The following is a 21,847-nucleotide window of genomic DNA, read 5'->3' on the forward strand; positions in this document are numbered from 1 at the left end:
CAGCGAGGTTTGCCGGGATATGTCAGTTTCTGCTGACCGCTTCCTTCCAGTTTCATCAGAGGAGAGCAGATCTGCTGACAGGTTCCTACTTGTTGCACCAAAAGGCCGAGTGGAGTTGCTCAATGGCCTCCGGGCAGGATGGCCGAGGAACAGACGCAGAAGGGCGCTTGGCGGGGTCAAGTCAGCTGCTGATCTGCGGGATCCAGTGAGAACACCAGGGAGTCTCGTCCCCGTTAATCAGGCTGGGACTCGGCCAACACAAATGTTTCTGCGTTATCTCCATGGGATGCTGAGCTCAGCGGTTCCACCTCCGCTCAGTCAGGAGGAGCTGCTCCACCGTCTTCAATCAGAGGAGAAACTACAGACGGCGGACAGTTTAAATCAGCCGGTTCGAGGTTAAAGAACCCTTCAGGCTGCTGCAGCTCTCAGCTTGTCACAGCTTCCTGGCATTGTTCTCTCCTGTCAGGACATTTGTGCCTCTTTGCCGCAGCTTCCTGCAAGATCATGAAAAAAACACACAGTTTTCTTTCTAAAATATCTTCATTCTGCCTGATTTTTTTGTTTTATCTTTTCAAGGTGAAATTAAAATTACAAAATGTAAACAATTTGGTTGAAAATGAATCACGTTCCCATAAAATCAGAGCTGACTTAGTTACACTGGTTGGTTTGCATTAGGTTTGAGACTTTGACGCATAAATTTAGATTAGTTAATGGCATTGATTATTAACGCAATCATTTGTTTTAACTTAAAGTCCGAGCCGGAACCTTTGAATTGTGTTTCTGGTAAATCTAACGCACTAAAGACATCTGCTAACAACAGCAACAGCCAACAAAATCATTCCTCATTAAACTTGCCTTCTTAAATGACTATCGTTGTGCTTATGTTAGCATATGAGCGAAGCTATTAATGTCTAAAACAGCATCTGAATGCTAGTAGCAGGAACACAGACTAAAGTTATTCATTTCCAACGAAACTACATTCCTGAAACACTTCAAAGCTAAATTACTCCAGTTTGATGGTTGAATAACTGAACAGATTAAAAACAATAAACATCTTTACTGTTGAGCTTATATTTAATCACTAGTTTAGCAGCTACACTGTTTTTAAGTTGAAAATATTGCTTATTTTTTCCATATATGGTTTTAAATTAAAATACGATTAATAACAGAGCCTGATAATAACTTGATTAAAAGTTTTAATCGAGTCCCACCTGTAGTTTTTATCTTTGCCTTTATGGTTTTTCTATTACTTTTACTGTATCCTGCAAAACTACATACACCACAAAAATTATTTCTGATTTTGTAAATTTACAACCACAAACTTTCGCCTATTTTGGAGGGACATTATTCAGTCCCCATCATGATGATGCCACTAAATAAAGTCCATTAAAATTACCTTCGAGTTACCTGATTGTGTGAATGCTGCAGATATATTTTTAAGATATTTTACCTTGTCTGCTATTTTTATTTGTCCATTGAAATAAAAGGAAAATCTTCAAAATTCTGCATGAACTCTGCGTTCTTTCATTGGCAGATTATTTCACTTATAACATGGGGAAAATGTCTTGTTATAAGTGAAATAATCTGCCAATGAAAGAATGCAGAAACAATTACTTTTTAATTAATCAGCATTAAGGAATTATTGACTTAAAACAAGCTCCTATATCATGTTGAAAAGTTACTTGTGAGTTAGTTTTTGTATTATTTTAAGTGTAATAAGACATTTCCACTAGAAATTAGACCAAAATTACTTTCGAAGTTTCATTAAAAGCACATCCATGTCGTAGAATGGCTTAGTCAAAGCCCAGAACCTGAGTGACTAGAAGATGTACATTAGCATATACTTTTTTCTCTTTTTATTCACTATTTTTTGTTGCTATGTAACAAGCAAACCCTTTAAAATACATGGTAGGTGAATTATGTAAGAAGTGACAAATTTGGATAAATTCTGCTCTAAGGAGACAAATCAAAGGGGGGAAAAGGCTAAACAGGCGTTTTATCAGTTTTATTGAGTTTTCCTGGACTTCAGTCCCTCTTCTCATCGCTAACTGAGGATGTCCTGTCAGCTATCTGTGTGTTCATGGGAAGTGGGAGGGCAGAGACTCCTGCCTGCTTGATCCCTCAGATCTGATGGTTCCAGCTCCGAAGCATCAGAGCTGGAAGGCGTCGGCTCCAGGCAGGGAGGAAAAGTAAAACCTGCAGAAGGAAAAAGAAAGAACAAGTTTAAATCCAGAAAACCTGCTTCCACAGAAAGGTAGGATGAAGTTTCATGTTTGGAAATGTTTCAATCGGATAAAAAGGTTTTGCTATGTTCATTAAAATGCTTATAATCTGACCTTAACACTGGATTTTTTATAGGAGTTTTTTTTTAAGTCAATAACTCTTTCATATTGATTAAAAAGTAATATTTCCACCAGCAGATTATTTTATTTCTATTAAGACATTTTTCCCATTTTATAACTGAAATAATCTACCAGTGGAACCAGTGCTTTTTCATCAATATTAAAAAATTATTTACTTAAACTCATATTTCTTACTAAAAAGGTACTTGTAAGTTAGTTATAACATATTTCAAGTGTACTATAATATTTGCACTAAAAACTTGGTAAGATTTTGTGTTTTTGCAGTGCAGATTTGGTTGTCAACTGTTCACTGCAAAAAACAAAATCTTACCAGGTATTTTTGTCTAATTTCTAGTGTAAATATTGTAGTTTTGTTTTATTTCAAATGTACTGACTTAAAAGTAACATTTCAGCAAAACATAAAGCGTGTTTTAGGTCAAAAATTATAATTATTTAACTTATAACATGGAAAGAATGTTGTATTATATGTGAAATAATCTCCCAGTGGGACTTGAACTTTATTTTTCAACAATATTTACTTAAAACGAGCGACTATTTCTTACAGAAAAGTTACTTTGTATCATTTCAAGTGTACTAAGATATTTGCATGAGAAACTGAACCAAGAATATGTGGTAATATTTTGTTCTTGCAGTGTAAAAGGTCACATCTGTTATCCATTTCCAGGAAATTGATTTTATTTTGGATTTTATGTGATAAAACCAACAGAAAATTATACAAATCTGAAAAGTGTGGCATGCTCTTGCAGTCGATATCTTGAACAAACACTGAAGATCCCATTTTTGCTGCTAGTTTTGTTGGGTGTGGATATCCAGTTTACACATCTAGATATGCTTTCTATATTTTTATATCAAGTTCAATGTGAGAACATTTGTGATCAGCCTTTACTTTGACAGTGTTTACTGCAGTTGAAACCTGCAAGCTCAATGTTTTCAGCAGTTTTCAGTTTACAGAAGTTTTACAGTTAAAATGCAACTTTTTGTAGTTTTTTTTCTAGTATATCTGTCTGTAATTTAACGTTCCTGAAGATTTAAACATCTCAAAAATTCTGTTCAATCCATCAGCTGAACATAGAAAGAGTGTTAAAGCCAAAACTGACTGTTTATCTAAACAGAAATCCAAAAATGTGTCTTCATGGAACAAATTCGTAGTTTAAAGAAAGTTTTAAAAAGCTCAGGCATGTAAAAGGCAAACATGTGGAAGACATTGAAAAATTAAGTAGGGATGAAATCTATCATTAAAAACTAAATTCACACTATAAAACATGGTGGTGGCAGCATCATGCTCTTGAGATTCTTTTCTTCAGCAAAGATGAACATGGAGAGAAACAAGTAGTAATCCTGGCATTGCATACAGTCAGAGCTAGTTTAGGTCACAGCAGAATGGCCTAGTATTCATTTAGCATTACTTTAAACTGTTCAGTTGTTGAAATGTACAAAATTAGTTGACAGTTTAGAAAAGCAGGAAAGATTGCTGAATGCCACGGGAAGGAGAGATTTATTTATTTATGTTGTTACACTACAAAAACACAAAATATTACCAAGTATCTTTGGTCTAGTTTCTGATGCAAATATCTCAAGGCACTAAAAATTTGACAATTAAAAGTATTTATTCAGCAAAATTTAAGAGCTTGTTTTAAGTTAAATAAAAACACAAAACATGACCAAGTATTTCTGTCTAGTTTTTAGTGCAATCGATTAATTGTGATTAATCGATTATTAAAGTAATTGTCAACTAATTTAGTAATCTATTGTTAGAGTATATATACTCAACAAAAGGCCAATAGCTGAAAGAACATATATATATATATATATATATATTTTTTTTTTTTTTTTTTTTTGCATTTGAGTTTTAGCTTCATCTGGTTCAAATTTACTAAAGCATTGTATGTTTATTTTCTTATTTAAAAATGTATTTAATCTTTTAGATTAATTTAAAAAGTACCAGTTCCATTGGTTGATTATTTCACTTATAAAATGGAAACCATGTCTTATTAGTGAAATTATCTCCCTATGATAGATAATTGTGAGTTAGTTTTGTCTTTTTTAAAACTGTTCAAAGGTATTGGCAGTAGAAACTAGACCAAAATACTTGGTGATGTTTTGTGTTTTTACAGTGTGGTTATTATTAAACCTGCTGCAGTTTTCCTAACATTTTGCTCGGCACGCCCGCCGCCCCTCCAGCGTCTGCGGTTGCGTAACATCTGAGACGTTTAATCAGATTAACTCTGATTAAACCAAAACTGAGTCCAGATATGAAGCATTTCTCCTTTGCCTCCCTTCAGACCATGACCTTCGACCACAACCACTCGCTGGACTTCCTGAACGGCACGCCGTGGTTCATCTATGAGTGCACCATCGAGCTGGACGCCAACTACAGGCGCATTGCCCTCTTCCTCATCTACCTGTTCATCTTCATGGTGGGCCTGCTGGAGAACCTGCTGGTTGTCTGGGTCAACTGGCGGCGCCGCCACTCCGCCAGCGGGGTCCTCTTCTGCATCATCAACGTGAGCCTATCGGACCTGATGGTGATAGTCATCCAGCCGTTCTTCATGATGGAGGTGACCCTGGACAAGGTTTGGCTGTGGGGCAGCTTCCTCTGCAAGGTCACCAACCTCATCTACGTGGTCAACTTCTACAGCAGCTCCTTCTTCCTGGCCTTGATGACCTTGGAGCGCTACCTGGCGCTGACCAGACCATCGCTGCCCACCCTGCTCCCCGTCGTTGGCCGCCAGCGGTGGCTCATCTGTGGGGGTCTGTGGCTGCTGTCGCTGTTTTTGGCCCTGTTGGAGAACGTCCATGTGGATATCCTAGAGTGGGACGAACCGGGTTGCTACATGCTGCCTGAGCACAACTTCACCGAGTGGTTCGTCTCCGTTGCCTTCCTCTGTACGATCTTCCAGTTCCTCGGCCCGGCGGCCATCATCATCACCTGCAACGTCTTGATCGCCCGGGCGGTCAGGACCGCCCCGGACGTGGAGGGCCGGAGGGACGTCTGGTTGGTCCACGTGTATTCGCTGGTGTTCGTCGTCTGCTGGTTGCCCTACCACCTGGTCATGTTGCTGATGATCATTGACGATCTCGACCCCTTCATGTTTAGCTGCAACGTAGTGGAAGTCCTCTATTTCTCCTTCATTGTGGTGCAGGGTCTCTCGCTTTTCCACTGCGTCGTCAATCCGTTCCTCTACAACTTCCTGAGCAAGAGCTTTCGCCGCAACCTGATCAACACTGTCATAAGCTACATCCCCAAGGACCAAATGGTGGAACAGCTGGAAGTGGGGCCGAAGCCCAATACTCCCAATGGGGGCAAAGAAGACCCAGGGAGGCAGAGGAAGATGAGTAACGCGAGCACCAGCCAGTCTGACGTCGGGTCATAAGGAAAAGATAATCAGGAATCAGACATTTTGAGTTATTTCAGCAAAATCTGGACTTTGGCGTATAGCAGAGGTAACTAATGGACACAACTTCCTCTCATATCCCACTTCCTGCTTATTATCCATGCATGAATGTCATCAGTTTTAAGTAGAGCAGGGCAGGAAATATTTGTTTTTCCTGCAGAGCTGCTCAGCTCCCACAGGACCTTGAGCCAATGTCTGTAATCTTCCAACACAAGAGGAAGAACAGTGCCACACCAGGAATGTGTGTAAACAACACATCTGCAGAGTCAGACACCTTGTGAAATTCTAAACTTAAAAACAAAATACAGCTGTTTATTTGCAGATAAAATCATGGCATACATCACCATATGCTTATTTAACATTTCTGATGTGGTAATGATCTGTGTATATGGAATAAAAAACACTTTAAACATCGACTGTCTCTGTTTAAATTGGAAAATCTGTAATCAACATCAATGTACTAGAAAAACTGCAATGGCATTTTAATGTCCATGCCTTAAGACTCCGAAATTTGGAACACAGCTTTATAATAATTCACCTTTGTTATGAAAAGGCTCCGTTAACTTTATTTTGAAAAGCCAGCAAAATTAATTCTTCAACATTTAGGTGATATTAAACGTGGTTTTGCAGTAAACAAACGTTTTATTTGGAAGTTAATTGATTAAATTTTAACAGATTTCTTAATTTGCTTTTTTTCAAAAATAATACTTTGCATATAAAACTACATTTGAGTTGGTGACGCTTTTACTTTAGAAAGTATTTGAAAACTAAATTAATCCGTTGTTTGCTAGTTTAGCCTCGTTTTGAACGTTATTAGCATTTTTTTTACTTCTTACTTGGAACGTTGGCATTTTACTATGTTTGCTAGTAAATGTTTTAGACATATATTAGAACAAGATAGAAATCATATTAGATAACATTAGCGGTAGTTACGGTAACATTTTATCCAACATTAGCTAACATGCTCTGTTAGCATGCTCTGTTAGCATGTTAGCTATCAGTAGCAAACTTCAACTTTGCTTTCAGAAATTCTATGAAGTTAGATAATTAGTTTTTGCTAATATCCGCCTAACTTAAGTTATGATGCGTAACCATGGCAATAAGGTTGTTTTAGTTACGTTTTTTAACCTTGAAGGAGTTTCAAATGAGGCTACATGGATGCAGAGCAGGACCAAAGAACAGAGCGAAGGAAGAAGTTCAAACTGTCTCCTCCATCGATTTTATCCCCTACTTCAGCGTCTCTGCTTGGCTTTAGGACACATTGCTGTGGAATATTGTCGGTACTGAGCTGATAACATGTTCTACAGCGTTTTTCACACTCGTTCCAAGACTGAATCCTTCCTGTCCACAGAATAACCATACACCACAACTCTTAAAGACGCTTGGAATATACTAGTTTCATTTAGTTTCCCTTTGGGATTAATAAAAGTGTTTTTATTTATTGAATTGAATAGATAGCACTTTCCTTTATTCTAATTGCAATTCTTTTATTTTCAAAAATGCCAAAAAGTTGGCATATAATAACAGCATGTTAGCTAAACTGAATTAGCTTCTTCCATTTTGCTAACTGAAATTTATGTTTTATAGTTAGATAAAATATAGCATGTGTACTGAACATTAAATTTTGGATAACTTTAACTATCAAGGCTAAAACTAAAGTAACTTCTGTGTTTCAGTTAAAATGCTAACTTTAGCAGTCTAGTTCATTTATTAACTAAATATCCACTGATAACAGCAAGATGCTATCTTTATGTGAAAGATAGCATAATTTCCTAACACCTGTATGCTAACAGTACAAGCTATATTAACATCAAGTTCTATACTTAATAGCATTTAGCCAAGAACCAAATATTACCAACAAGTTGTATTGTAATCAGGCTAATTTTAGGTATAAAAAGTAAGAAATTATCCTTTAAAATCAACATTTTTCTTTGGTTTGAAAATTTATTTAGCTGTTATTTTCATCAGACATGAATGTTTACAGAAAAATAAAGAAGATTTGAGGTGTACAATATGTGCCTGAAAGCAAAACTTTGCTCTTTAGTCAGTGTTATTGGAGAGATCAAAGATGCTGAGCAACATGTTAGGAAGCTGTGTTTATTTTCACAAGCCATTCAACTGATCTTTATAACATTAACTTCAATTTCTGGAATGTTAGAAGATAAGAAGGCAGGAAAGAAAAGGGGGGAGAGGAGCATCAGTTCACAGGTTGGCACAATAGCAGGAAAGGACCAGGCTCTAAAGAGGTCAAAGGCCAGGATAGACTGACTTTGAGCAGCATTTTTCCACAAGTTCATCAGCAGAAATTTGATGACGGATTGATTTTATGGCACTCTAAACAGCGATAAATCATAGGAAACAATATTCCTAGAGGCATCAATTTTATTCATTTTTAAAACAAAGCAATATGGAAAGGTATAAAGGCATAAAAACAATAAATATCTATAAATATGAGTTAAGACAGGCGTTTATCACAGAAACGCGTTGACAGTTACAGGATGAACGGCTTCCTCGTTCTAAACAGATTCCTTTCTGCTAAGTCAGAAAAATATATAAGAAATGCACTTTCTGACTTTAACTGAAGTTTAAAAAAAATTTAACTTTAGGACACTAACAAAAAATAAGAAACCATTAGTTCTGGATGCTACAATGATAAGATATATTAATAATAGTGTAAATATCACTCACTGACAATAAAAACCCAACTTTTAGATAGATTAATTTTGATAAAGACAACAGCTTTCTGTGTTTCAACAGAGATCAAAAGCTTCAGTTTGGACCTGACTGGCCTTCTGTAAGGTCACCAGCGTCGTACAAAGAGTTAAAGGATTTATTCATACACATAAAAACACGTTTAATTCTTCAACAGGCACATGAGAAATGAGATATTCCAGTTGGTTCTGTTGGCTTTTCACCTCAACCAGAACCTAAAAGTGCAACTTGACTGTTCTTTCTTCCAAAAACGAACACAGAAGTACAAAACCACATACAAACTACGACAATGGATCCTCCAGATAATGCAAAAAGTGTTTGATTATAGCTTATGTTTTCTGACAGTTTCCTAATTTTGCTGTGAAAGTGTTTTTATTTTGGGCAAAAAAATCAAAAGGTAATTTTAAACAGTTTGACTAATTAATTGCTGATTATCAGATGTTTGCAAAATTATTGGACGAATGATGCAAACTGTAAAACTCACAAACAGCAAAAATGCAACAAAAAAAAATGCTGCAACTCCTGGAAATGGAGGGAAAAGTGAAAATGCAGCAAAAAAAAAAAAAAAAAAGTAAAATGCACATTTTCCTCTTTAGAGTTTCTTCTAGACATCCAATTTAAATCATAAAATCTTTACTTGGAATCTGATTTGGTGGTTGACGCCCCCTAGTGGTCTGGAGCATTTCTGTTTTGTGGCGTTTGGTAGTTTCAGTCGTTTTTGTTTTGCCATTTGTGGCATTTTTTCTTCCACTGCAACATTTTCCGTTACATTTGTTTTTCTATTGCAGTTCATTTTGTCATTTGCACCTTCTGGCCATTATAGATGAGTGATGAACAGCTGAACAAATGGATTAACAGACGGTCAAACAGAGACATGGGTGGATAAAAAGGGATAAATTGATGTACTGATGGATAAGTAAACCAGCAGATGAGCAAACAAATGATTAAACAGACAAACGAATAAATCGATTGACTGGACAAACTGATTGAATAATGGGTGAAAGAATAAAATGCAGAGGCTGACGGGCCATTACAAATAAAAACAGTAATAAAAAATTTAGTAATTTCCACAAAAAAAAACAACTCAGAAATCCATTTTTAAAATTTTTTTCTGGTAAATTTTTGACTTCTCAAACTCAAAAATGTTCATGTTTCTCTAGAACATTTCGAGTTTAATTTCAAAAACTTTTTTGACTTTCAAACTAAAAAAGTTCTATTATTTTGCTTTTCAAGATGAGATTAATATAAAAATTTCAGATTTTTTTCCATCACATTTTGACTTTTCAAACTCAGAAATCTCCATGTTTTAGCAGATAATTTCTGAGATTAATTTGAAATCTTCTGTTCTTAGTGTTGTCAGTGTATCAGGCGTCGCCGGCGGGCAGCAGCGGCTCCTTGGAATGGTCGTTGTACATGAAGGTCTGCTCGATGTTGAAGTCGGCCGGCAGGTGGCCTTTGTGTAGCTCCATGTGCGACGACACCAGCTTGAGGGTGGAGAAGTAGAGTCCGCAGACGGTGCAGCGGTACATCAGGGCGCCGGCGTGCGTCTTCAGGTGGCAGATTATGGTGGATCGGCCCCTGAAGAACCGCAGGCACACCTTGCACTGGTACGGCTTCTCTCCGGTGTGGATCCGCAGGTGGTAGGTGAACTCCCCCGAGTGGGCGAAGCGTTTGCCGCAGTAGCGACAGCGGTACCACTTCCCGCGGACGCCCCCGTCCATGGCGGTACTGTCCTGCCCCGCCGCGGGCGGGAAGCCTAGCTTCTCCGGCACGCTGAAGCCGACTGCCATCCCCAAACCCAGGTTGATCTTCGAGAGGCCGCCGACGTCGCGTGGAGACGAGGAAGAGGAAGATGGAGGACAGTCCAGGGAGTGGTCGGCTTTCCGCTTGCCGAGGCAGCCGCCGCCGTCGTTCAGGGACTCTGAGGTGTGCATTGCGAGGTGGAGCTGGAAGGCAGAGGAGGAGACGAACGTCTGTGGGCACAGGAAGCAATGCATCTCCTCCGCTTTGTGCGCCAGACGCTGCTTCTCCTTAGCGGCCGCCTCGTCGGCATGAGCTGCCATGTGTCTGTCCAGCAGGGGGCGCTCTACGAAGCAGCAGGCACAGTGAGGGCAGGTGAAGACGGGCAGGGAGAGGTGGGTGAGGGCGTGCCACAGCAGGGAACAGAGAGAGAGCTGAGGCAGGTGGCAGACCCCACAGGTCAGGGTCTGCAGACACACGTGGCTCAGCAGGTGGTCTCTGAGCGTCTGGGGAGGAACAGAAGCACAAAAATAACCATAAAGCCTTAAAGGTGACCCACTATGGTTCCTTGAACAGGTTAAGATAGGTCTATGAGCGGCATAAAGCATGTTTATTACATTTTTTCTGCACAAATCATTCTTATAGAGATTTTAGTCAGAATGAGCTGTTTTAGGCGTCTTGTCACTTTAAATCCAAATTCTTCTGGCCACGCCCTCAACTCAATGTTTAAAATGGCTGCAAATTGAAGAGCAGAAGTGGAGCCTCCTGCACAACCAACAAGAATGCAGCAAGTGGTTTCAGGATGGCAAGTCAACAACAAAACACTTGTCTTTTCCAGCAGCCATTGTATAACAGATGCAGCGATTAAACCAGCTGACCAAATGTGCTCCTGTTGCTAGGTAACGAGGGAAACTGCCGATCCGTGACGTTACAATCGGGATCTTTTTGAATTGAATAATTTTTCAGACTCCAAAAAACATCTGGCTGTAGAGGCAGTACAAACCCAAATGGAAGTACAAAAACATGCAAAATGAGAATTTTGCAAAACACGTAAAAATGTAATTTAAATTTTTGTTTCATTAAAATTTTAAATAAACATTAATTACATTTTTTTTGATAAATTCAATTTTAAAAATCTTATTTTGATTGTGTCTTTTTTACTTATTCTTATGAGTAAAAAATCCTTTTAATAAATAGTCTGCTTGTATCCAGATGTTGGAGGGAAGAAAAAAAAAAAACAAGGTATACTTCTATGAACATTTTTCTCAATTATTTACCACTTTATTTTAATTTATCACAAAAAACTCCAACAAAACCCATTAAATTTTGTCTTAATATATTCACATGTCTATCTTTAACATTTACCTGGAAGTCCTTGCTGAGGGTTTTGGTGCACACCGCACACTTCAGCTCTGAGCCCTGTCCGCTGCTCATCAGCGCCCCCTGCGGGATACTGTAGGTAGCGGCCGTCTGGTGGTGGTGGCGCAGCAGTTTGCTCTGGCTGCAGAACTCCTGCCGACACATTTCGCAGGAGAAGAGCTGAACGCTGACGTGGGAGAGGGAGTGGGCCACGGCGGCGGCCCGGTCCGGGAACGAGGCGCCGCACAGCCGGCAGAGGCCCAGCTCCGTCAGGTGAGCCTCGGCGTGTCGCTTCACCACGACCGGGTCTGCAGGGAGCGGCGCAGAGCAGGCTTTACACGACAGCTGGTTTCTGCTCACCTGCAGGAGAAAAACACACACAAAAAAAACACATACAAAATCAAGCAGTTGCTTCTGCTCCGTTGACCTTTAACCCTCAAAGGAAACTTTAAATTGACTTTAGGTTCCAAAATTTCGACGGCGGATTAGGGTCATTGTAGAGAGAATTTTTTTTTTGTAAAATTACGCCAAAAAGACGGGTAGAAAATTTGTAGATTAATTTCTGAAATTTTATAGAATTTGACATTTTTCGACTTTTTAACTGACAAAATTTACAAAAGTCGAATTCAAACTTTCCAAAAGTATTTTTTTGCTTTTAAACTTCCTTGTTTAGTTTTATTTTTCAAACTTAGAAATTTCTGTTATTTCTAGACAACTTCTGAAATTTATATCACAGACATTTTTCTAGCAATTATTTATCTTTTCAAACTCAGAAATCTCCAAAAAATTCTAGAAAATGTCAGATTAATCTCAAAACTTCCTTGTTTTTTTTAAATCTCTTTTTAATCCTATTAATCATAAGTGTGATGCTAATCTGCCGCTAAGCAACAAACCGTGTTTACCAGGCCGCTCCTGCTCCCTTCGTCTCTTGCGCCGTTCTCCACACACACCAGATCATCTTCCTCATCTTCCTCCTCCATGTAGGTCTCATCGTCGCTCAGCTCGATTATTTCTCCAGCCAGCTGTCGCCACTCCTCTTCCTCCATCTCACCTTTACTCTCCCTCGCTTCAACCTCCTCAAACATCAGCACACAGTCTCCCTGTTTGCTCGTCACCGGCGCCCCCTGCAGGCTGGCTGGAGGCTCTCCAGAGGAGGAGGTCGGCGCTTCGGGTCCGAGCTGAGCGGAGGAGTCCGGGAGGGAGCAGAGGTCAGAGGGCGCAGGGTTGCATCGCGTCACGCAGTCGTCGCAGCTCTGCTCGGTTTTCAGCTTCAGCGCCGGGCGGCTCGGCATCTGTCCGTAACCGATGTGGGACTGGAAGTCTTCGGCCTTCAGGTCCAGAGTCAGACCTGCTTCCTGGGTTTCTAACCTGCCGGTTCTTGGTTGGAAGAGAGCAGAGAGGGGCAGTAACTAGTTACATTTACTTGAGTAATTTTATTATAAAGTATTTCTACTCTCTTACACGAGTAAAATTTCTGGATTTTCTTCCCACTGAATGAAAACCAAACATGTTTTAACCTAAAGTTTCAGTTTTATTTTGAAAGAAACTGATTTAGAAAAAAAATATTTTGCCTGATTTAATTTTTTTGCTACTTACATGAATTATTGTAATTTTCATTGTTAAAATATCAGAATTCCCACTTAACTTTATATTTTGATCTGTCTGATGATGTAATTTTTAAATATTACATTATTGATCATTTGATCAGTTACTCAGTACTTCTGTCGACGTTTTACCAAATATTTTTTACTCGAGTAATTTCTTGGATGGATATTTTTTACTTTTACTCAAATACAATTTTTGTGTTCTCTACCTACCTCTGGAAAAGAGGTGAAGGAGCTGCGGCGGGTGTCGGCGCCGCAGACTGACCGACCGATGAGGAGAGGGAAGAGCAGGACGCTGCGGAGGAGCACAACGATGGATCAGAGGTCGCACCGCCGCCGATCAACCCCGAGTCCAGCGGCAGCTCTCCGTCTCGACCCGCTTTAGCAGAAACCTGCAAGTCCGGAAAGGTGGCGTGGCACGCCCGCACCAGCTCTCCGACGCCGAGCCTCTCCGCCAGCTCGTACAGCACGCCGACGTCGATGAGGTCGATCAGGATCTCCCCGGTATAGACGAACGTCAGAACCTTCTCGAAGTTGGCCGGCGAGACAAACTCCAGCGAAAACGCTGGCGACATCGTGGTCGGCGCCCGGCTGAACAGGTTGTGAAAGTACGTGCCGGCGCAGGCCAGCACCGCGCGGTGCGCCGCAAACGTTCGGCTGCCGACCTGCAGGAACACGTCGCAGTACTGACGTGTCAGCCGGCAGCGGTTGAGCTCCGCCAGCAGGGTGGCGGCGTGGCCGGGACCCTTCAGCTGGATCCGCATCCCTGCTGCCGCCGCTGACCTCCTACTGACCTCCTGGAGAGAAAAACGAACAGAGGTGAGCTCATCACTGCAGCAATTCTTCCCTAAAAGCTGATTTATTATGCAGGGTTAATTAATCAATTATGAACATAATCATCTGCTAATTTAGTAAATGATTAATTGTTAACTGCAGAATATAAGGTGAAAAATTACCAATTACTGAAAGAACAACACACTCAATGCAGTAATTAAGCCAAAACTGTATAAAAATAAAAACATTTTACATTTAAGATCAATAAAAGCATGTTTGTAGATTTATTCTATCCAGAACTCCTCAAATATCATTTTAGCTTCAACTGGTTCAAATTCTATAGAAAAATAAATAAATTTTAAAAAATCTCATGGAATATACTTTATTGAGAAGTTGAGCAGAAAGTGCTGAAAGTTTCACGTTAAACATATTTCTTTTGCTGAAGATGCATTCTTTGCTAGAAATGTTCAAGCGTTCACCAAAAGAACGCCGTCATTGCATATTAGACAATAAAACGTTTATTTTATTGTTTAAAAAAATGAAATACTTTTGCATCATTTACGCATTCCTAATATTTTATAAAAAGACTTAAATGCGCAAATTTTTATCCAATTGATCGATTTATTCCCAACCTCTAACAGTTAAACACTTCTGTAAATATCAATGGAAAGTTGAGTGGAGAGAAAAACTGACGTGGAAAAATATGCAAGGATAATTAACTGCAATTTGACCTGATTGTAAAGCAAAACACATTCTAGAATTTGTGGGAGATTCACCAGAAGAAGAAAAAAAAAGTATTTTAAGAACTTAAATGTGGCACTACTGAAAAGTATTTCTGTTTACTATATGGTATGTATATTCAGTACTTATGTAACCTTCCTCATTCGTCACAGCACCAGTGTCACCTTCTTCACTAGTATGACACAGGATAAATCAATCTTCACAATGTGACTTCTAATTGAATGCAAGTGGCCCCACAGCTCCACCAGCATTCCTCAGAATCCTGGTGGGGGAAGCCGGGAGAGCGCCTGAAGGACCCGCTGCATGCAGTTTCTCATCACGCCACTAGGTGGTTCTAAACATATGCATCGATTAAAAATCTCACCACAAATACATATTACTACTGTTATTATTATTATTATTATTATTATTTCGGGCAAAATTCAATCATCCTATCCATATACACACATTTTTCTCTCTGTTACACTTAGTCAAGGCTCTTTTTGCATGAATTACTGCACTTCAAATAGTCTGGATTAGAAACAGGGGCTTCAGATTACTTCATTAGTGGCTCTTCAGCTCGACTTTCTCTCGACATGATCAAACCTCAGATTCTCAGTGAGGTTTAGGTCCGTCCAGTTGGCTGATTTATAATAAATCAGCCCAGTATCGGTTCTTTCAGCGCGCTGATGCCAAGTTCTGCTCGGAAATGAAACCAGAACCTCCATAAAGCTTTTCAAGAGAGATATTGCTCCAAAATTAAATACAGTGGACCAAAACCAGCTACAGCAACAAGCCTTACCTATACAACATAACCAGTAATTAATACTTAAATTAAATCTATACAATATATGAGCTTCACTTTTAAAGATAAACTGATATAAATCAATTTTTATAGAACTCGATCTGCAGTTTTGGATAAAACTAACGGAGCTCAGACACATTCAGACATCTCCGCTCACAAACACCTCAAACCCGCCGCTTAAGCTCGGTTTACGTCAATAAAACATCATTATCATTGTTATTGTCATTACTATTATTATTATTATTAAGACTCACCCATTAGAAACAACGTCTAAGCTGAGAAAAGGCTCCTGTTTTCCTTTGTTTTCAAACAGACTCAGGTGGCTCTCCACGTTAATTATAGCACAGTTTTGACGAGCAGTCGCACATTTATGACGTATGACGCTACGGCTGGACCGGAGAAGTCGCCCTCTACCGTCTGGAGGTGGCGCTGCAGACAAAAAAAGCAACCGAAAGAAAGAAAGAAAGAAAGAAAGAAAGAAAGAAAGAAAGAAAGAAAGAAAGAAAGAAAGAAAGAAAGAAAGAAAGAGGCTTCAGAGAAACAGCGAAGGAATTTATTTCAGTCTATGGCCTGTTTCACAACAAACCTCAGAGAAAAATACCTGTTTATCTTTAGACACAAACTCTTTTATAGATCTCTAGACATCACATATACCGAATTTGACACTCCACAACATATATCTCTAAATTTCAAAACAGATTATTTTTTCACACACTTTCCTTATGTGGTTTTCTTTAGTTTGTGACCTCGACTATAGCTGGGTGATAAATTGATTTTATTTATTAATCGAGTTTTTGTTTTACTTTTGAAGATTTCAGTTTTGTAAAACGTTTTTTCTTTTTACCGATGCATTCCTTGAGTTCAGACTGATCTCAGCAACCAAAGCAGCCATCTTGTTTGACAGGTGTGTTTTAAAGCATCTATTTATTTTGACTTTGAAATCAGGTCAGCTCTACAATGAAATATTAAAGCCAGCCTAAGTGATAAAATAGTGTCTTTATTCTGCTATTATTATAATTATATTGTCATAATTAAACAATTTTAAAAATCTCTGTAGCCTGGCTCTAACACTCACAGAAGGGATGATAAAAGTCAGTTTATAGATATTTTCAGGAATCTGTAATTTCTTTTTTAGAAAAGAAAGCGAGCCTCAACAATCGTGTCCCATACTTCTCCTTATTTGATTTCCAGTGTAATGCCTCAAGAATAATAACATTTTTGTCAATAAACTCCTTAAAACCACTAACAGCCTCCATAATAAACAAAAACGACCAACATACGAGGAAATTCAATTCAGAAGGGCAAGATTACAAACTGTGAAGGGAAAGACAAACAAAACAATCCTGTTATTGCTAATAAAAAATGTTTTTATTTTCATTTAAGTCATGAGTAATTCACATGATTCACAAAGTGTCCCAAACTGCTCCGTACTTGACTTTTTAAAACCATGAGATCAATACACAACAGTAATATAAATGTGAGTAGCATCTTCATGTAGTCGTCTCTGCGATCCAGAATAAAATGTTTCAACACGTGGTTACATACTGCATGTTCACATCTGCTCACTGCGCTTCGTGGAATGTACGGCAATAAGAAATTATAAAAGACAATGAAAAACAAACCCAACATATTTTCAACAAAACCTTTTTTCTTTTTTTTTTTTACAAAGCTGTGTCCCTTTGGGTGCGTTTTCGCTGAACATTGCAGGTGTTGTATAGATTTTGCATCTCTGGTTGGAACAAAGATTTCGTTTTTCCAGCTGTATTTTCTCTGCCGATTCATTTTCAGGTTTTGTTTTTAAAGCCAAAGAAAAACAAAAATTTGGTCCAGTCACAAGAAAAATCCTCAGATGATGAGCGCGCTGTCAGCTGATGCAGTTCACACTTAAAGCTGTTGCTCTTCATCATCACAGCTGGATTATTGCACTTCATCGGGAGGAAGTGGGACTGAAGCGAACAGACTGGCTGTGCTAAGAATGACAGAAGACGGCTACGGCTCTACAGGACGGCATTTCAGCAATACGTTTGTGATCGACTCACCAGATGAATATTGCTTTCACGTTGTTTGATATGTTATTCAGTCTTCAGTAACTGTTTTTTTTTCTGTCTTTTTCCCCATTACATTGTTTCGTCCCATCATGAACTTCTGGGCGTCCATCCGGTACGTCCGGGCTACGACACCCACTTCCTGGAGCTGGTCCGGCCCAGGCTGGCAGTGCTGGAGCGACGGGAGAGGACCGGCGTGGCGGCGGCGGCGGTGGGGGACGCTTCGTTGGAGCATCCGTGTTGGAGCAAAATATCCATGCAGCCTTTGCTCCCGGTTTTTCTGGCGATCATCATGGGCGTCTGACCTTGGCTGTCCTTCGCTTTCACGTCGATTCCATACTGTGAGAGAATAAATACAAGAGGAAACACTTAAAATTCCTTAAAGGGGCAGTTATGTGTTTTGCAGGCATAAAGAGCCATTTTATAGAGCCATGTTGCCTTCAGTTATTACAAAAATGTTGTAGATATGAAATTTAACTATGTAATTTAACAACTTGAAATTGAGCCTCTGTCTCTTTAAGAAACTCCTGCTCTTTCAGAAACTCCGCCTACATTCCACTGGCTGAATGGTTGCCATGGAGATTAAAGGCTTTCTCAACCATGCATGAAAGAATCAAGGCGACACTAGGTTTGTTTTTAATGAGGGAATAGGATTATAACATGATATAAAGCTCAAAAACAGTTGACTTTGGATAATATTGCTCCTTTAAGGATTTAATAGTTAATATAGGATAATAAATTGAGCAAAATCCATTGGATTAAAATCTGTTTTTCTCTTTCTTTTGTTATAAGAGAGCAAAAAGTGCCACAAAAGAAGTTTTTCATTTTATTTTTCTTCTCAGTGAAACTTGATTACTCATAAAAAAACAGCAGCGTTACAGTTCATTTCTGTTGCTTTAAACCTTGAAAAGATGCGGCTCGGCTTCTTTTCTTTTGTTCTTCTAAAAATAAACATTACCAGATATCTAAGGTTTCTTTCAGACTAGCGCCGGGCAGTAAAAACATAAATACACCCACCCAGACAAGCAGCTGGGTCATGACCACGTCTCCCAGCTGGCAGGCGCCGTGCAGAGCCGTACGCGACGGCGTGGCGGCCAGCTGTGCGTTGATTTGCTCCTTGGTGCAGTGGGCCAGAAGCAGCAGCAGCCGGGGCAGATCCCGGTCGGTCACCGCGGACAGGAGCGACACCGGCACGCTGTCCTCACAGCCCGGCCGTAGAGGAGCAACGAAGGCTCGCTGCTCATACTTTGCCCGGATCCAGGACTCTCGTTCCTCTCTGGTGACACGGAAACATCACAGGACCGCACATGAAAACATCGAACAGCGTAGAGAAAACCTCCATGTTCTGGTGAGGAACACACTTTTTATTCTGGTATAATATTTAATTTTTAAAGATAATTTGCAGACTCAACAAGACACATTTTTTAGCTTTTCAGCAACTAATGCTCAATTTTAAAGAGTTTTTGTACATTTTTGTACTTCCATTTATTTCTCTACTGCTTCTAAAAACAGCCTAAGCAATATAAAAAACAAACATCCAGACGTTTTTTGGCAGCAAGTTTCAAAACCGTTCCAAGAACATAACAATTGTTAAGTCACATTCGACCAGCACTGCGTTACCTAGCAACCCCAGCCGAGTTCTGCTGTTACCTAGCAACCCAAGCTGAGCTCCAGCAAGTTCAGTCAACTGGTTTTACCGCTGTATGCGCTGCACAATGGCTGCTTTTATTTACCCATTTTGGTATTAAAAGGTTTATTTACCAAACTGAAACTCTAAACCATGTTGGTTAGTTGTTGGTTTGGTTCAACCCACCGTGTTGCGTTCGGCGTGGGTTTAGTCCGGCCCTGGGTGCAGCTCTCCCACACGCTGTTGGCCATGTGGTTTCCGATGGCAGCCAGAACCTGTGTGAGTTCCCCCGGCCAGTCGTCCAGGTCCAACGAGCGAACGCGAGACAGGTGGGTCCCCAGGTTCCGGTGGATCCCCGAACACTCGATGCAGATGAGGGCGCCCAGGTTCAGACTGGCCCAGGTGGGATCTGCAGGGACAAGAGAGGTGAGGCTGGTTGCAGCACTGAAGCAAAAACATAACACTGCAAAAACACAAAATATTACCAAGTACTTTTGGTCTACTTTACTTACAAGTAACTTCTCATCATGTTAAAGGAGCTTGTTTTAGGTTAATCTCTTCATTTTGATAAATAAAAAAAACTAGTTCCACTTATAACACGTAGAAAATGTCTTGGTTTAAGTCAAAAAATCTATCAGTGGAAGTAGAACTTAAAAAAAAACATTATTAAGGAATTCATGACTTAAAACAAGGTTTTATATCAGTGGTGTCCAAACCTTTTGCAATGAGGTCCCAAGTCATTAAATTGAAAGAACTTGGAGAAACAAAAATAGTTTTAAAAAAAATTATAGCATTTTTAAAATAAACTTTTGAGGCCTTTTTTATTTTACCTGCTCAATAATTATTCAAATTTAAATTCAAAAATATTTTATTTATTGATCCCAAAGGGAAATTAAATGTTGTTGTTATTCATATTAATATTAATTCAGATTCTTCAAATAGAGAGTGATGGATGTTGGCAGGAAAGAGCTCCTGTAGCAGTCTGTATTACAGCAAATTTGAAGAAGTCTCTGACTGAAAACATTCTGTTTTCCCAAGACAGTTTCATGAAGATGAAAACAACAAACAAAACAATTCTGATTTTAGTAAAATGAAGAAAATAGTCAGATTTTTGTAGAAAATCACAAAAAGGCCCACAGTTTATAATTTTTTGGCTTGATTGTTTTCTTATACAAGAAATAAGATTCGCTTTTGGGAAAAAGTGAGTCAACATTTATGGTTCAAGTTAGTCTAAAATTAAGTTGAATGAAACAACCTTGTTAATAAATGGGAATCTATTTTTTGTGAATAGATTCCCAGAAGAAGATGTTATTTATCTGTAAAAATTTTTGAAAAAGTGTATCTGCACCAACCACCTACGCTTGCAGGCCAGATTTGCTCCATTTGGGCCACCAAAAATCCTCCAGAGGGCCGCAAATGGCCTGCGGGCCGCACTTTGGACACCCCTGTCCTATAACTAGCTGAAAAGTTACTTGTAAGTTAGTTTTCTATTATCTGACAAGTACTAAGATCTTTGTTCTAGAAATACTTGGTAATATTCAGTGTTTTTGCCGTGTTTAAAGTGAACTTACTCGATGCTTCACAGTCCACACACAGGTTGTTTCCTTTGGTGTTTCGGATGGCCTGCAGTGCCACGGCCTCGCTCTGACTGCTCCTCCGTGCCTGGCCACAGAAAGCATCACTCGTTTCAGTCTCACAAGACACAAAACTGGGCGACATTTGACCTCAGAGAAACTGATTTTCTTGTTTTGCTGCAGAAATATATTAATCTGGAGCAAATGTATTTAAATTAGATGCAGAGCTACAAGTTCAGCCACACAGGAAGACAACTGGACACCCATCAGGGTCCAACATGAAGACTAAAGGTAAAATAGACCAAAATTACTTGGTAAGGTTTTGTGCTTTTGCAGTGTACCATTATATTACTTGAAAATGGTCTCAATACAACAATATTATCGTTTTTCACAATAACTTCTGGTACAATTTATAGTCTATCTTGTGAGACATGCCTCTGCTTTTCTGTTCTTTAGAAAGTACGCATGTTCCAGTGTTTTGGGGAATTATTTCTTTTAAAAAATGTATTTATTTATTTACCTTATTCCTGCCGCTCTCACAGGACTGCAGGCTTGCCAGGATCTGGCTCTCTATTGCTGTCACCCAGGAATCTCTCTCCTCCAGGCTCTGCGCCTCAAAGTGCCACATTTGGCCGGTAGAGGAAACTATAATAAAATCTGCATTCTCTTCCTCTGCAAGTACAAGAAAACAAATACAACTTTTGGTCACATGGGCACAAATTGGACACGGTTATAGTGGGATAATCTGTGGAGATTTATCAAAAACAAACACAAAATGGCTTAAAGTCTGAGAGGTGAAGAACGAAAGATGTCGGGGTTATTTGGATGAACACATGCTTGGGATGGTTGGGATGGAAAGACTCTGCACCCTCATGTGTTACCTGTCTTATTAATGTTTCTCAAGCTACCAAAGCTCTTTAATTTCCACATTTTGCGTTTGGCTGCAGAGCGAGAGAAACGCAGAAGGGAAAAGAAAAAAAAAGAGAAACAGAGAGACGGGAAATAAGCTGTCAAGAAATCTTAACAGATATTTGATAATCCATTTTTAGACTGGAACGACAGACAGTTAGGAATAAGTTGTTTATAGTAAAACAAAATAATCTGTAGTGTGCAGTAAAGCGGAAAATTT

General features: G+C 39.4%; 3 protein-coding genes across 7 annotated transcripts in view; 1 reads left to right on the forward strand and 2 right to left on the reverse strand.

Moving 5' to 3' along the window:
• Window positions 1–1,651: 1,651 nt before the first annotated feature.
• Window positions 1,652–6,172, forward strand: ackr5 (atypical chemokine receptor 5). The gene is made up of 2 exons (XM_032559661.1): window positions 1,652–2,254; window positions 4,646–6,172. The coding sequence occupies exon 2, from the start codon at window positions 4,649–4,651 to the stop codon at window positions 5,735–5,737; it is 1,089 nt and encodes a 362-aa protein (XP_032415552.1). The 5' UTR covers window positions 1,652–2,254; window positions 4,646–4,648; the 3' UTR covers window positions 5,738–6,172.
• Window positions 6,173–7,839: 1,667 nt separating this feature from the next.
• Window positions 7,840–15,856, reverse strand: zbtb39 (zinc finger and BTB domain containing 39). The gene is made up of 5 exons (XM_032559660.1): window positions 15,727–15,856; window positions 13,387–13,970; window positions 12,472–12,946; window positions 11,576–11,929; window positions 7,840–10,716 (listed from the first exon to the last, which is right to left on the reverse strand). Exons 2-5 carry the CDS (start codon window positions 13,935–13,937, stop codon window positions 9,835–9,837), a joined length of 2,262 nt encoding a protein of 753 aa, XP_032415551.1. The 5' UTR covers window positions 13,938–13,970; window positions 15,727–15,856; the 3' UTR covers window positions 7,840–9,834.
• Window positions 15,857–16,816: 960 nt separating this feature from the next.
• agap2 (ArfGAP with GTPase domain, ankyrin repeat and PH domain 2) overlaps window positions 16,817–21,847 on the reverse strand; it is a 29,833-nt gene continuing 24,802 nt past the window's right edge. For 3 of the 5 annotated variants that reach the window (XM_032559653.1, XM_032559629.1, XM_032559644.1), the window contains 6 exons: window positions 21,600–21,659; window positions 21,239–21,390; window positions 20,716–20,806; window positions 19,331–19,553; window positions 18,535–18,793; window positions 16,817–17,856 (listed from right to left, as the gene is read on the reverse strand). In XM_032559653.1, coding sequence (XP_032415544.1) covers window positions 17,644–17,856; window positions 18,535–18,793; window positions 19,331–19,553; window positions 20,716–20,806; window positions 21,239–21,390; window positions 21,600–21,659 — 998 coding nt within the window. In that variant the 3' untranslated portion in view covers window positions 16,817–17,643. The remainder of the gene's footprint in view (window positions 17,857–18,534; window positions 18,794–19,330; window positions 19,554–20,715; window positions 20,807–21,238; window positions 21,391–21,599; window positions 21,660–21,847) is intronic. The other 2 variants (XM_032559659.1, XM_032559637.1) reach the window with 1 other exon arrangement.

The sequence above is a fragment of the Xiphophorus hellerii genome, chromosome 1 (assembly GCF_003331165.1).
Source record: "Xiphophorus hellerii strain 12219 chromosome 1, Xiphophorus_hellerii-4.1, whole genome shotgun sequence".
In the NCBI taxonomy this organism is placed as follows: Eukaryota; Metazoa; Chordata; class Actinopteri; order Cyprinodontiformes; family Poeciliidae; genus Xiphophorus; species Xiphophorus hellerii.

Bases quoted from the DNA above. Each gene is read 5' to 3' on its own strand.
- ackr5 (XM_032559661.1), top strand. From the start codon at position 4,649: ATGACCTTCGACCACAACCACTCGCTGGACTTCCTGAACGGCACGCCG.
- zbtb39 (XM_032559660.1), bottom strand. From the start codon at position 13,937: ATGCGGATCCAGCTGAAGGGTCCCGGCCACGCCGCCACCCTGCTGGCG. The intron at 12,947-13,386 runs GTAGGTAGAGAA...CTTCCAACCAAG, and splicing joins CCTTCACCTCTTTTCCAGAG to AACCGGCAGGTTAGAAACCC. The intron at 11,930-12,471 runs GTAAACACGGTT...TTTCTCCTGCAG, and splicing joins AAGGGAGCAGGAGCGGCCTG to GTGAGCAGAAACCAGCTGTC.